The 15,475-nt window shown below is 52.6% G+C and overlaps 1 protein-coding gene across 9 annotated transcripts in view; it reads left to right on the top strand.

Annotated features, from left to right (window-relative positions):
• The window catches only part of Ncor2 (nuclear receptor corepressor 2), a 162,858-nt gene that overhangs the window by 63,037 nt on the left and 84,346 nt on the right, over positions 1–15,475 (top strand). For all 9 annotated transcript variants that reach the window (XM_029477776.1, XM_029477777.1, XM_029477773.1 and 6 more), the window contains exons 5-7: positions 6,539–6,718; positions 10,304–10,417; positions 14,067–14,123. In XM_029477776.1, the coding sequence (XP_029333636.1) occupies positions 6,539–6,718; positions 10,304–10,417; positions 14,067–14,123 (351 nt within the window). The remainder of the gene's footprint in view (positions 1–6,538; positions 6,719–10,303; positions 10,418–14,066; positions 14,124–15,475) is intronic.

The following is a 15,475-nucleotide window of genomic DNA, read 5'->3' as shown; positions in this document are numbered from 1 at the left end:
CCCATCCATCCATCTGGCCTCATCTGTCTGTCCATTCATTTGTGCTGTCCATCTATCCCCTGCCCCACTCCTGGGTCCTGTGACTGGTGCACCAGGATGGTCATTTCCTGGCTGGCTGGGGACAACTATCTCTGCGCGTTCAGACTAGGTGACTGCCATGCCTTAATTCTGTCAGGAAGCTGAGCGTGACATCTGTTCACTGTCTGGGGAACTAGGGACCAGGCTTGAGATGGGAGAGTGACCACTCAAGACAGTGGGGTGGGGTTTTCCTCCAGCCTGTACTGCAAGAGGATGAGTCAAATGTCTGCAGGCTAGGTGGGGGCCAGTATGGGGTGGGCAGCAATGAGGAGGCATAACCAGGAAGGCCACAAGGATGATGGGCTAATACCAAGTATACACCTCACAGTCTGTCATGCTAAGGTCTTCCCAGAACCGTGGAGGCAACCAAGGACATCCCTGTTTGGAGCTTTGGTTGAGAGCTAAAAGTAGGGGGGTGGGGTTCAGGTAGGCAACTCCTTCGGGAGGCTCTTCCCTGCCCTGGATCCCCTGCTATCCTGAGCTTCTTTCCCTGCTTCTTAGAAGGCAGGAGAGGCTGTGCGTGGTAAGCCTTCATCCGTGGGTAGTAGATGGGTGGGTGTCTCAGGACCAGCTCTGTTCTGGGTTTTGTATCTCTGTAGGAATCTGTCAGCCTCTGCTGTCACTAGCCGCTTGCCAGAGAGCCCCAGATCTATCTAGCCTGTGGCTCTGCTGAGGGTTTTGTCCTCGAAGTCACCACTGAAGCCACCTGGGGCTCAGGTGTTCCTGGCACCGTGTATTAGTTAGGGATTGCCATTGCTGTGATGAAACGCCATGACCAAAGGCAACTTGGGGAGGAAAGGGTTCATCTGGTATTTTGGTCCATATCACCGTTCATTAAGGAAGGAAGTCAGGACAGGAACTCAAACAGGGCAGGAACTTGGAGGCAGGAGCTGATGCAGAGGCCATGGATGAATGTTGCTTTCTGGCTGGGTCCTCCCCCAGCATCACTAATTAAGAAAGAGCTAGACACACAAGGCTTGCCTACAGCTCTATCTTACGGAAGCATTTTTTTCAATTGAGGTTCTCTCTTCTCAGATAACTATAGCTTAAGTTGGTGGATAATAAAGTTAGCCAGCCGGGCGGTGGTGGCGCACGCCTTTAATCCCAGCACTCGGGAGGCAGAAGCAGGCAGATTTCTGAGTTCGAGAAACCCTGTCTCGGAAAACCAAAAAAAAAAAGTTAGCCAGCCCAACTGATCCCTTGTCAACTTGACATAAGCACATCACTGTTCAGCCATAACCTTTCTTTTCTTGTTCTTCCCCAAGATTACACATTAATCCTCTTAAAATATCAGTCTTGAGCTGGAGAGATGGCTCAGTGGTTAAGAGCGCACTGTCTGCTCTTCTAGAGGTCCTGAGTTCAATTCCCAGCAACCACATGGTGGCTCACAACCATCAGTAATTAGATCCAATGCCCTCTTCTGGTGTGTCTGAAGACAGCTACAATGTACTCACATACATAAAATAAATAAATCTTTAAAAAAAAAAAGTATATCAGTCTTTTAAAATTCAAAATCTCTATAAAACTCAAATTTCATTTTTTTTTAAGTTTAAAGTTTCTCAACTGTGGGCTCATGTAAAATAAAAAAATGAGTTAAATAATTTCTTTCAAGAGGGCACAGTCACAGTCAGATGAAAGAAAAAGCCAACTCAGAGTGTGGGATCTACTCTGGGCTCCTCTGAGGAAGGGCCTGTCTTCTCAGCTCTGGCAGGCTCCACTCCCTGCTGCTGCTGTTTGTGGGGTTAACCCATGGTACTGGCATTTCCAAAACGCTGGGGTCTTCTGCTGCCGCTGGGCCGCACTCTTCACCAGTAGCCTCTCCTGAGCTCACTTCATGGTACCAAGTCTCAGCTTCTCTGCATGAACCCTTCAGTCCCGGCCCTTCCGCTGCCACTGAGGCTGCACCTTCACCAATGACCTCTCCTCTCACAGTGCCTAACCCCAGCTTCCCGCCTTCATGACCACTTCATGTCTTTAAAACCAGTACGACCTGGGTGACTCTTACCTTTCCAAGTTTGGCTTGAGAGCAAGGTACAGCGCTGGCTGCCTCTGGACCATAACTAGCGGCTGTGAACTGGGTCTCAGGAAACACTCGTTAGAAGATTTCCTCTTAGTGATGCAGCTCTGTTCTTAGTCACCACTGATGCCTTTCTTACCTCCAGGTGACCAGCATCAATTGTCCCAGTAAAGCAAAGGTTGCCCTTTAGTGGCGCTGGTCTCTTGTTAAATCATGGCTGACTCTTCAGTCCCGGCTAAACAGACACCACAGTCTTAATTCAAAATAGCAAATACGTAATAGCCCCGATAGACTTAATGTAGCACTCAGAATTCCTTCCAGAACGCCAGACCTCCGTCATTGGCATTTCTCAGTGTTGTTTTCTTCCATATTTCCACAGAATAACTCACTGAACTTTTAAACACTCGATGGGTTTTCTTGTCCAGAGTTCTGAAATCCTTCCAAAATCCCTCCCACCCTCACCACCAAAACAACAACAACAACAACAACAACAACACGGTCAGGTCTGTCACAGCACCGTCGCAGAATTCTCATACCAATATCTGTGATAGTTGGGGTTACGTTTGCTGTGATAAACCACCATGACCAAAATAACTTGGAGAGGAAATTTGGGTTTATTTTATTTGGCTTATGTGTCTAATCACTGTTCATCATCAAAGGAGTCAGCACAGGAACAAACAGGGCAGGAAGCTGGAGGCAGGAGCTGATGCAAAGGCCATGGAGGGATGCTGTTTACTGGCTTTCTCACCATGGCTTGCTCAGCTTGCTTTCTTATAGGACCCAGGACCACCAGTCCAGGGATGGCTCCACCCACAAATGCTCTAGACCCTCCCCCATCAATCCCCAGTTAAGAAAATGCTCCACAGGCTTGCTGACATTCTGATCTTTTGGAGAGGCATTTCCTCTGTCCAGGCTCTTTCCTCAGATGGCTATAACTTATATCAAGTTGACAAGCAGCACACACACACACACACACACACACACACACACACACACCCCTTTAGGGTCTCTGCCTTGTTTCTCTGTCTCTCATTCTGTTTCTGCTGGATTGTATGGCTCTGTTTCTGACTGTCTGTCCCTCACTGTCTCAGCCTCTCGCCTTCCCACCATCTGTCCCTTTCTCCCCTGCCTGGGCCCCGTCTGGGCTGGAGCCAGGCTCCAGGGGGACTGGGTGGGTGAGGAGGGAATGCATACAGCTCTGAGCAACTGAGCAACCGTGGGTTGTGAGGAGTCCAACTGGAGGCAGGAGCAGGAAAGTTTCTGCCCCCCCCCCCCCCAACATTTGGCAGTACCCTCCTGCTCGGGCTGCCCAGTGCCTTGGCTGTTCATTTGTTTTTGGGGGACTTCTCTTGAAAGGTTCTTGGGCAGTTGGGGCCTGGGACAGCAGCTTAAGCACAGCCCCTGAACTCTGGTGCCTATAATGAAATCCAGGTTTGGTGGCTTCTGGCTGAGCTCAGCCCTGGTGGCCGACATCACCATGGCCCATGCTGCTTCTTGGAGTGCTTGAAAGACAGCATGTGTGACTCTGGGAACCCCCCACCTCTACCCCTCACAGGTCCCCAATCCTTGGCTCTGCTGATCCAGCCACTTCTGCCATTCCTCTAGCTCTGGCCTGGAAGCTGCCGCTGTGGCTGCTGGCCACAGGCCTCTACAGGAACTGGAAGAGCTCAGCCTTGGTTCCCATTCCCAGGCCTTTTGTGACAGGTCTTTATGTCAGAAATGGAGCATTTCTTACTGCTGCCTTGGAGCTTTCTGCCTAGGCACAGGACTGCAGAAAGTGACTGACTCAGTGGAGTCTGACTAGTTAGCTGGAATGAATTGTCTAGCTGACTGACTGACTGGATTGGAGGAGAACCTGACTGACTGACTGTTTGACTGACTGACTGACTGAGAGAGAACCTGATTTACTGACTGAGACTGAGGAGAGCCTGACTGACTGACTGACTGACTGACTGACTGACTGACTGACTGACTGACTGGGGGAGAACCTGACTGACTGACTGACAGATGGACAGACAAGTATCTGACTGGCTAAGAGAGTCTAAGGAGAGAACTAAATTACTGCCTGGTTTCTGGTTGGGCTTAGGGTTTGTCTGTCCTCAGGCTTGGGACCTATAGAAGGAGGGGGTCATCTGCAAGCAAAGTCACCTGCCACTTAGAGGCTAGCCTGTCAGGTGTCCCCAGTGTATCTTGGCATGCCAGACGCCATCTCTCCTGCCATTGGCTCGCTATCTATGAAGCCAGTAGCAGGACAGTCAGGAGTCAGGGTTTCATCCCCCTGGAAAGTGTTCCTCCATCTGTGAGGGAGCCGTTTGTCTGGCTCCCCCCAGCCCTGCAGTCTGTTGTGGGTGGATTCCCCCTGTCTGGATGTTTCTGTGATTGTGTTTCACTGCCTTTGTTCTTCTTGTGTCTTACTATGTGGGAGCATGTGCATCAGAAAGGGGACCTGCTGTATGTTTGTACACTGTGGGGGTTCTGGCTCGGGTGGGTCATATGCGTGGTCCTGAGGATGAAGCACCATGAAAGACAGCCTGATCTAGCTGGTCCAGGAAGTGGGGCTCAGCCACATGGAGTGGCTGGTGTTGCCAGCTGCATTTTCTTTGCTGTCCCAGACTTGGAGACGGAGCCTTCTGTAGGTGACATGGTTTTGGAGCCCATCCTGGACTGTAAGAAGTCTGGTCCATGGTTTCAGGTTGCCCGGTCCCACTGCTGACACCCTTATTCCAAATCCGTTTCTCCCTTTTCTGCTTTTGGGGAGCAGAGCAGAAGGGACAATATGATCTTTGGGCTCAGGGGTTTTTCCTCAGTGCCACCTTCTGTTTGGAGATGGATACTGAGAGTTTCCTGGGGGATTCTGTTGGGAGGAGAGCCTGGAGTCCCCAGTGTAGCACCTATGGTTTAGATGATAGCATGAAGCCGGGGCAAAGTACTGGGCTGAGAGTAGACAGGGAGAGCGAAGGGGACAAGTGGAAGTTGTGGGCTCTTCTAGTGGCACTAGTGGCAAGAGTGATGGGGGTGGGGGTAGGTGGGGGCACCTGGCTGCCCAGGCTGCAGTTGTTCCTAGGAATAAAGCATCCTGTGTCCTTAGAGTGCAGCTGTGTGGGGGTGGGGAGCAGCCGCCGACTCTGCCTGGCCATGGCTGCCAGCAGCTGCTGTCTTGGCCCAGAGGGAGCAGGGTGGGGCTGACCTAGCCAGGGACCAGGGTAGGGACAGACCTTCCTTGACAGTGCTATTCAGTGATAACGGTGTGTCAGATGTTTTGGATGCACCTAGGCTCACAAGCCACTGTGGAGGTGAGACTATTCCTGTCTCCTCTCACCCCTACCTCCCATTGTAAAGATAGGGATACTGAGGCAGGCAGCACCTCCAAGTACCATCTGTGGTCACGGAACTGGGTGTTGCAGAGTGGGGCTGGGATTGGAGCCCAGGGCTATCTAGATGAGAACTGGGTTGTTTTCCTAACCTCTTTGTTGCCGGAGCATCCCAGTGCAGCCTGGGTGGTCCCTGACTAGAGAACAGAGAGAACCATGAAGCAGCCAGGTGCCGGGCCATGTGGGAGATGTACAGGCAGCCTCAGGGCATAGCAGCCTGCTGAAGCTGACAAATGCCCATCCATGAGAAAGAGCCCTGTGTAGTGGTGCAGAACTGTCATCCCGGTATGTGGGAGACTGAGACAGGAGGACCTGTCAAGGAGACCCTGGGCAACATAGGGAGAGATGGCTTGCCACCAGGATCACTTACAGAAGACATAGGTCTGGGTCCCAGCGTCCACTTGCCTTGCAACTGTCGTAACCCCAGTTCCAGGGCTTCTTGACCCTGCTCTTTTGACCTCTAAAGGGACTAGGTATTCATTTGGTGCAGATACATATGTGTAGGCAAAACACTCATAAATCTTTAAAAGGTTGAAAGTAACAAATGGCTTGGGCAATAGATCTGTGGTGGAGCGCTCACTTAGCAGGCATAAGGGTTCCATCTCTTCGCTCTGCAAAAACAGAAGAAAGAGAGGCCCAGTGACCCCATGGCTCCTGTGTGTTGTGACAGGTGTGTTTTTTGAAAAGCTGACTGCTCCAGTTCAGGGTCTGCAGCCTGCTTGCATAGGCCATCACGGGCATAGGCCATCACGCACATGTGGCGGGCATATGTGGCTGAGCTATCAGGCTGGGGTCACTGTGGGAGTCTTATTTCTGTTCCCAGGAAATAGAGGTGTAGCCAGAAGGAGGCAGTAAGGACTGTCATTACTGCCTGGCGGCCTCCTGGATTTTGTCTTCAGAGAACACAGCCATGGGAAGAGTGGCTGTGACCAGGCAGGATCCATGCGTGGCAGTGCCATCCTGGGGATGCTCAGGGTATGAAGCTGGTGTGCTGCGGCCTGAAGTCACGGCTGGAGCACAAGTGCCCGGCTAACTTGGGTGTCCTCACGTTCTCTGCTCTGTCCAACCACAGGACCGTAGCCTGGCAGGCAAGCTGGAGCCTGTGTCACCTCCCAGTCCCCCGCACGCTGACCCTGAGCTAGAGCTGGCGCCGTCTCGACTGTCCAAGGAGGAGCTGATCCAGAACATGGACCGCGTGGACCGTGAGATCACCATGGTGGAGCAGCAGATCTCCAAGCTGAAGAAGAAGCAGGTGAGTAGCGAGGGTGGGAGGGCAGGAGACCGGCCCCACGTCCTCAGGTGCCTGGAGCCACACAAGTTCCTGGTGGCTGGTGTGTGTGTGTGTGTGTTTAATGTTTTGCTTCTGGAAGCCTCTGGGCCGGGCACATCAGGCTCATACATCTGCATTGTCAACAGAGAGTCCTGAGCTTCAGGGGACCAAGGCTTCCTGGGAGAGGCACCATGAGCTGTCCAGGGCAGAGAAAGCCTTTGGTTGTTCTTGCATGAGAAGCTGAATGTGGAGCTGGGAGCTGGGCACTGAGGGCTTCCAAGGTGGTGGCCCAGAATCCCAGAGTGAGGCTGGACCCTGGTGCGGTCAGATTGGCCATGCCAGACCAGTGGAGCTCTCACATCTCCAGTCCTCCAGGCCTGGCTTGGGGGCTGGGCTGGAGCCACCGTTACATGCATGGATGTTCATCAAGTTTGGAGGCCAAGTGACTTGAGCTGTTGTTATTAGTTTTCTTTTTCTCCTTTTCTTTTTTTTCTCTTAACCTAAATTTCTTTTTTGAATGTCACCTTAAAAAAGAATATATATATATATATATATATATATATATATATATATATATATATATATATATATACACACACACACATATACACACACATACATATATACATACACATATATATAAAAGTATAAAAATAAAATTATATAATAATATAAAAATAAATGAATGAGAGAGATGGTTCGGTGGTTAAGGACATGTATTGTTCTTGCAGACTACCCAGGTTCAGTTCCCATCACTCACATCTGACAGCTTACAACTCCTTGTACCTCCACGTCCAGGGGACGGCCCTAACCTCATGCACATGCACATATGCAGATGTACACACATGTATGCGATGTAAATATGTTGTAATAATAAAAATATTTTTGAGAAAATAAAATACACTTACTCTTTTGCGTGTGCGCATGTGGATACTCCCTTTGTAGGAGTTGGTTCTCTCCAGCTTTGTGCTTTGTCAGCCTGTGGTGGGTTAAAACCCCCCCCCCCTTTTTTTAAGACAGGGTTTCTCTGTGTAGCCCTGGTTGTCCTAGAACTCACTCTTTAGACCAGGCTGACTTTGAACTCAAAAAGCTCTGCCTGCCTCTGCCTCCCAAATGTTGGTACTAAAGGTGTGCGCCAGCACTACTTGGCTCAGCACCCCCTTTTTTGGGAGGTGGAGTGGGGAAAGACAGGGTCTTTCAGGCCTTGGCTGGCCTGAACCTCACTAGCAGGCTGGCCTTGAACTCACAGAGATCCTCTTGCTTCTGACCTGTGAGTGCTGGGGTTAAAGGCATGCACCACTACCATGCCTGCTCGGCGCCTTTAAATACATTTAGAAAGTTTGATATGTGTGTCTTGTGTGTTTGGGTGTGTACGTGTGTGTTCAGGTGCCTTAGAGGTGGAGTTACAGGTGGTTGTGAGTTGTCCAGCGTGGGCGCTGAGAACCCAACCCAGGGCCTTTGCAAGAGCAGTCCATACACACCCATAACCACTGACCTGTGTCTCTCCGCACGCTCCTCATCCCCACAAAACTAGAATTCCCAAGTGTAAATGAATCATTTTAGAGTCTGCAGTTCACTGGCAGTAGACCGAATCATACGGCTTCCACTTCCTCTGCTGTCCCAATGGACGCAGAGCTATTAAGCGATGCCCTATCTCCTAGCCCAGAGTCACCTCTGTGACAGTCTGTGGATCTGCTTTCTGGACACCTCATGTACACGGACTCACATCCATTTGCCTTTTCATGTCTCTGCCTTGTGTGCTCAGCATAAGGAACTTTTAGGATTCACAGGGCATAGTCGAACCTCTTCATGGAGAAGTGGTATTCGGCCATGTGGCTGTGGTATGCCTTCTTGTGTGCTTGAGTGACTGTTCCTGGTTCTCCTGCCCCTCACCCTCTCTGCTCATGAGGGCTGCTGCTCTTCCAGGCGACTGTGCTGGCGTGGGGCTCATCACTGACTGTGTAGCCTGTGGTTGAGGGGTTGTGTGAAGCCGGGCTCCTTACAGCTCTGTGCTCACCAGGACTGTTGTGCAGTGTGGTTTTGGATCTTCCAGTCACCTTTATGGGAGTGTGGGTGACTGCCAGGTCACACTGAGGAAGATGCTGAGGGTCAGAGAGGCGCAGTGACTCTAGAACCCTGAGCGATGGAACAAAAGTCTGACTTCAGGCTGAGAGGTGTGCTGTCTGGTCAGGGCTGTAGCCAAGATATTCTTCGTTCTCACTCCTGGGGAGGGTCTTCACCCTTTCTACTCCTTAGGCTTCCTGGTTTTTTGTTTTTATTTATTTTTTTTGGCTGATCAGTGAGAGCTGCCACCAGGGGTCACTGCAGGACCAAGGCAGCTTGGCTCATCTGGCCTCAGTGCTGATTGTTCCTGCCTCATCATCTCCCCATTCCTGGCCATAAAACTCTGTTCCTGTGTGACCGAACATGCTCGCGGAATGCACATAGTAAGCAGAGAGGACCGCAGAATGGACCGTGCGCTGATCGCACTCATGGCGCCCTCTGTAGGTCACATTAGGCATTGGCTTCCCGTGGAGTCTTGAATTCTTTGCTCTTGGCTCCTGACTTTGGAGTAGAGCGGACAGCAGCAGCAGGAAGGGATGCCAGATAGGAGGAGATGGATGAGGGGTCCAGTGTGAAGACACAGGCATGTGCTGCTGTTGATGATGATGATGATGATGATGATGCTAGTGATGCTGGTGATGGTGAAAGTTGAGATGGTAAAATGGATGTGATGGATGGTGATAGTGATAGTGATGGGTACGAGGGTGGTGGTGGTACTGCTGCTGCTGGTGTTTGTTAGGATGGTGATAGATGCAATGGTAATGGAGGTAGTGGTGGTAGTGGTCATTGGTGATGGGGATGAGGCGGGGGTGGGGTGTTTTAATGATGATGCTAATATCAATGGTGGTAATGACGTTGATGGTCAGTGATGGTGGTGGTAGGATGGTAATGATGGTGGTAGGATGGTGATGGTGGTGTTCATGATAGTAATGAAGGTGATAGTGGCAGCGATGGGTGGTGATGGTGGTGATGATCTGATGGTAGTGATTGGGTGCTGTTGCTGATTGTGGTAATGGTGATGGTGGTAATGGTCTTGGCTGTGGTAATGGTGGCAATGATGGTGTTGATCATGGTGATGGTGAAGATGATTGTGATTCTGATGCTGGTGGAAAGCTTTGTCTGTCACCAGTCTTTCTTCCTTTCTGCCTCTCCCAGCCCTCTCCACGTAGCTCCTGGTTTAGTCCTCAGAAGATTAGGGACTCTTTGTTTCCAGGGAAAGGAGTAGGAAGTTCAGAGACACTGAGTAACTTCTCAACAGGCTGTGTGGGTGTACGGGTCAGAAGTGTAGCACTCTGGGTTGAGGCCTTCATTCTGTGCTTGTAGCTTCTCTTGGAGCCTGGAGGCCCAGCCACCAGGGATCCCTGCCAAGCAGGGCATCGAGTCTCCGGGTGACTCATAGGAAATGGCGATCAGCCTGACTTCCTGTGTGTGGCTACGGGCAAGTGGGGGGAACAGTGCCTCAGCTTCCGGCCTTCACCGCTCATGTTCTCCCCTTTCCCGCAGCAACAGTTGGAGGAGGAGGCCGCCAAGCCGCCCGAACCCGAGAAGCCCGTGTCGCCACCACCCATAGAATCAAAGCACCGCAGCCTGGTCCAGATCATCTATGACGAGAACCGGGTACGGCCCGCGGGAGCAAGTCACCTTGAACCATGAGTTCCCTATCACCGTGTAGGCTGGCGAGTGGGTGGGGAGGGGTGGCCCATGGGCCATGCATATTGTTGGCATTGGCCTCAGGCTGGAGGAGAGCGAGGGGGCCTGCTGGCCACTGAGATGCACTGTCACCTCATATCTGCCTAGCAGATCCAGTGACACGCTTGGTGATATCACTATTAATACTGGCAGGTGACTGCCTGGCTGGTCCTAGGAAGGTGTGCATCGTAGGCGTTTCTATCTCACACCTGGAGATACAGACCCAGAGACGGGGAGTGCTCAGTCACGCAGCCAGGGTGCGGGAACTGTGGGATTTGAACTGGGCTCGTGAGCTGCAGGCAGGGCCTGATTCTTGGCCTTGGCTTCTGCTCCCACAGTCCCCTCAAGCTTGTGTGAGCTGTGACAGTCTGGTACCCGGTGGGTGGGAGGGAAGTTCCCATCTCTCCTCTCTCATTGGCTGATTCCACAAGGAGCTTTGGGCTTTTGAGCTTTTGACTGCCTGGATTCTCTTTGAGTGAGAAACCAAAGCCCAGAGGGGAATGTGGGCCAGCCAAGGCTTGTGCCTCAGGTTCCATAGCTTAGGATGTAAGTAGGTGTTCTTTATTGCTTAGGGAAGATACTGGGGCTCAGAGAGGGCAGGAGACCTGCGTGAGATTGCACAGCAGGTTAGATTTGGGGCTGGGACTCAGAAGGAAGATTGAACTTGCTTGACGGTGGCGGAGGTGGTCAGAGGAGTATGGCTCTTTAGCCACGGTGGACATTTGTTCCCAAGGCTGCCTTTATCTTGCTCTTTGTTCTGCTGTCCCTCTTTAAGGGAGGTCCCTCTGCTCTTTCTCTCTACTCTGATGTCCTCCTACCCCCGGCCTTGTGCTAGCTAAGGCCTGTATCACAGCCTTAGGAGGTGCTCACTCGGAGTTGGTAGGAGGGCCCATGCTTGTCCCTCTGCCTGCATGGAGCCTGGAGCAGGCTCCCCAGCTTTCCCTGAAGAACAACGGCAGAGCCTAGCATTCCCTGTGATCAATAGGATTACATTTTAATCCCCCTTCCTTCCCACGAAGAGGCAGGACAGGGGCTTGCCTCCAATTTTCCTGTGGTCAGGCAGCCCAAGGCCTCATGCATCTGGAACACATCTGTCCTCAAGGCCAGCGAGTGGCTTTTCCACCTCCCGGGGCTTCTGTGGGCATCACAGATGCAGGCGGGTGCAGCAGTTAGAGGAGGGGCATGTCACAGTCAGGGAGGAAAGTAGGGACTAGCATGGGCAAGAGGGGGACTGGGTGTTGGGAGGGGCCACGGCTTTGATCTTCAGAGCATGCTCTGCCTGTCACACCTTGTCACAGACATAGCTGTGTGTGTATATGTGACAAGTAGAGGGGTGGAGTGGGCCCATAGGTCACCACACATTTATAGGCCGTACACTTAGGTCTACTTAGCACATGTGTAGCTCTGTGTGCACACCCTGGGCTCATGGACACGTGTGTGCACTCTGAGAGTGTTGATCTAGATGCTAGGTCTTGCCTGTGACATTGGGACATTGTGCAGTATGTGGTAGTGGCTGAGACTTGCTGGCCCCACTGGCCCCAGGGTCTCTGGCTGTGTGGCTGTGGATCCTGCAAAATGCCAGGGACCTCCTGACTTCTTCCTTGTTCTCTGGGCACGCTACCTGGGGGCATCAGAAAATGGTGTCCCTCTTGTTCTGCCTATCTCATCTCCAGGGCTGGACCTTTGTGCTCATAGTCAAGGCTGGTCTCCAGAGCTGGTCTGCTCGCCTTGGTTGTGTGTCCCTGTGACCTCTGACCTTTGTTCACAGATTGAAGCTGCCCTACTAGACCTCCAAGCTGCCCTGCTCACCCTTGGGCAAGGCTGGCTTAGCTCTAATGAGTATGTACCAGCATCTCCAGTAAGCTGGCCTTGTCTTCACATAAGGATGATAGATAATAGTGTTTGGGAACCTGTTGTATGTGACAGCCAAGTCTGCTGTCTGCCAGTGTGTTGTGGGAAGTGACAGAGCCAGGCTGAGAGGTGACCTGGGGTCAGGCTGTAAGTCCATTAAGAGCCCTGAGGTCCTGTCCTGGAGTGGGTGTGAGGGACTCAGTTAGGCTTGGGTGACACTGCTGCCTTGTCCCCAGTGTCCTCATCACATAGGTGAGCTATGTCCCTGGGGTCACCTTCCCGTGGCTCCTAGACACAATGGTCAGTTGAGGGTGGTCTGGAGGCTTTGGGGAAGTTGAGCCCTCTCTGGGGAGGAAGGTGGGTGGAGCCTGGCAGGTAACTGGGACAGTGGCAGGGCAGAAGTGCCAGGATGTGGCTGGACCTATGGCATCTGGGAGCAGCAGGGTCCGCATAGCAAGGCCCCAGCCATCTTAGCTGGGGGATGGGCAGCTTCAGCTTCTAGGGTGGCAGAAGACAGCGAGGGAGGGGGGTGTGTGGGAGTTGGGGCGGGGAGTGGTATGAGAGCAAGCAGGTCTGCAGCAGTCACCGAGGATGCCACATTTCTTGATGTGTCCCCAGTTCCCAAGGAGCAACAGCAGACTCCAGCACATCCTTACACAAGCTGTGGGTCTGGCCACTAGTGGGTGTGGCTTTCAGGGCATAGGGTCCTAGTAACCCCTCCCCCTCCCCCCAGATCCAGATCTCTGCTCCAGCTGTGTAAGCACAGCACAGTCCCTGGTGACCCCGCCCCGCTGTGTCAAGTGCCACCCCCTTTGCCTAAGCACAAAGCTGGTGTTGATTCTCAGAGCTGTCACACACACACACCAAGATACTGTCGCTGAGTCGATGTGACTGGCTCAGTGGCACCTCCTCCACCCCCACCAAGCTTGTGCCCCGACCACACCCTGAGGCCGCTGGTCTCAGGGTCTCAGCTCTGCACAGAAGATCTCAGAGTGGACCTTAGCACAAGGCAGAAGCTGCTCTACTTGCAAGCTTGAGCCCTTCCCATGTCTGGTCCGGGTGGGTTGAGATTGTCTGCCCCTAGGAAGCTCTGCAGTGCCATAGCTCTCAGGTGATGACGGTGACTTCAGTGGACCCCTGAGTTTTCTTCAGCATCTGCTGTCTGATATAAGGATTCAGGCTTTGCCAGGGTTCTGCTTCTGTGCACCTCCCCATCCTAATCCCTGTTCCCCCCTTCACTCCTTGCTTCCTGTGAGTCGGCCCCGGTGGTCCCAGTCTGGGCAGCCAGCCAGCAGAGGCACAATGTTGTCTTCATGTGTTGGTCTGAGAGGAGAGATCCAGCCTATTGAGGGTTGCCCCCCACAGCCGTGGGGCCCTCTGCAGCACGCCTCTGTTTTCCTTAATGAGGCCTGGTGTGTGAAGGGAGGGGATAGAGGCCAGAAATAGTCACTTTATTGTCAGATGGGATCCTCGAAGGCTCTGGTGTCCCCTTCCTCTGCTCTGGCTCCGAGGTCAGCAGACACCAGAGGCGTCCACGCTTGGCAGAAGCTATAGCCTGGTTAGCCGTGGTCAGATCCCTCCCTAGGGCCAACCTGGGAGCGACTGGGGGCTCCTGCAGGGTTGTCTGGGGTTCTCCCTGCAGATTGGGCTTTACCCTCATTCCGAGATGCTGATTCCAGTCTGCTCAAAGCCCTTGTTTAATTCCATTCTCCTCTTTGCCCCACAGAAGAAAGCTGAAGCCGCACACCGGATCCTGGAAGGCCTGGGGCCCCAGGTGGAACTGGTGAGCCAGGCGTGACTGGGCGGGGTGGGAGGAGTGGGGTGGAGGATTGGGGTCGGGCAGCAGGTGTTGGGGGAGTGGGAGGGAGGGAGGAGGAAGTCATCTACTGCCCAGCACTGTCCCCAAGGGGAGGCAGGAAGCAGTACCTCCTGATAAGGGCGCTGGCAGATAACTCTTGAGTGGCAGCTGGGCAGTGAGCCTGTCCCTGCCTCTGGAGCCCGAAGGCCGCTCGCCATGTTGGCTCTGCATGAGAGTCCTGCCCACTCCGCTGTCTGAGCCTGATGGCCCAGAAACCCTCAGGAGGACTCTTGATGTCTTCAGCCCAGCTGCCTGCCGTGGTGGGAAGGGTGGCCATGACTGTCATGATTGTTATCATCATCGCTCTGCTCGTCTCCAGTGTGTCATAGCAGGGTGGGAAAGCAGCCCCGGCCTTGGGATCTGCTGGACTGGATGAGGCAGAAGGGCACCTCACCCCCTCAAACCTGCACCTGATGGTATAGCCTTGGATCATATCAGCCACAGGTGGCAGGTGTAGCTGGCCGTTGGGGCACAGGGTCGGGGGTGTGTGTAAGCACCCTTGGGGTGTGAACAAGAGTCCTGGGCACTGCATGCTTGCTGAAGACTGTAGGGCCAGGTCTGTGGTATCTGTGGTATACGCTGACACAGTCTTGTCCCTAGAGAACCTAGGGTGGACAGATGGGAGCTGGGCTCCTCTGCTGCCTGTGGTGGGCTCTATGTGGCCCCTTCCTACACCTGGGAGCTAGGCAGGGCTGCTGTGCCGCCACCAGGTCTCTCTCTCTCTCTTCCTTCACTACTGAGCTGTACCATCTGCTGCATAGTTCATTATTCCAGATCTGTGTGATACTAGGGTCCAAAGGAGTCCTGTGTCACTGTCCTTGTCCTTCTGGCCATTTCTCTGAGTGGAGCCATGTAGTGCATAGTCTTTTGTTCTCTCTGACTCTTTCCCCTTCACCCCGCCCCCAGCATTGGTGCTTTATTTAGGTTCTCCTACACCATGATCTGTGTTGGTGCTTTATCCCTTTTCAGGGCTGCATCATATTCCACTGTCTCTGGACTGCATTTTATTTCTCTGTGTTCAGTTGATGACACTGGGTGGCTTTTTGCTTTTGTCCCCTGATAATAAAGCCACGCCACAAGCGTAGGAATGAGCAGCATTTGTGTCTCTTGAGTCTACACTTAGGAGTAGAATTGCTGTCTCTGGTGTTGGTTTTTTTTGTTTTTTTGTTTTTTGTTTTTCCCCCTGCATCTACAAGTTCCTGGCTAGTTTCTTTCTTTTTTTTTTTTTTTTGGTTTTTCGAGACAGGGTTTCTCTGTGTGGCCTCAGCTGTCCTGGA

This window comes from Mus caroli, chromosome 5 (genome assembly GCF_900094665.2).
Source record: "Mus caroli chromosome 5, CAROLI_EIJ_v1.1, whole genome shotgun sequence".
Lineage (NCBI taxonomy): Eukaryota > Metazoa > Chordata > Mammalia > Rodentia > Muridae > Mus > Mus caroli.
The sequence above is the reverse complement of the archived record's forward strand: the minus strand, read 5'-3'. Positions and strand labels throughout refer to the sequence as shown.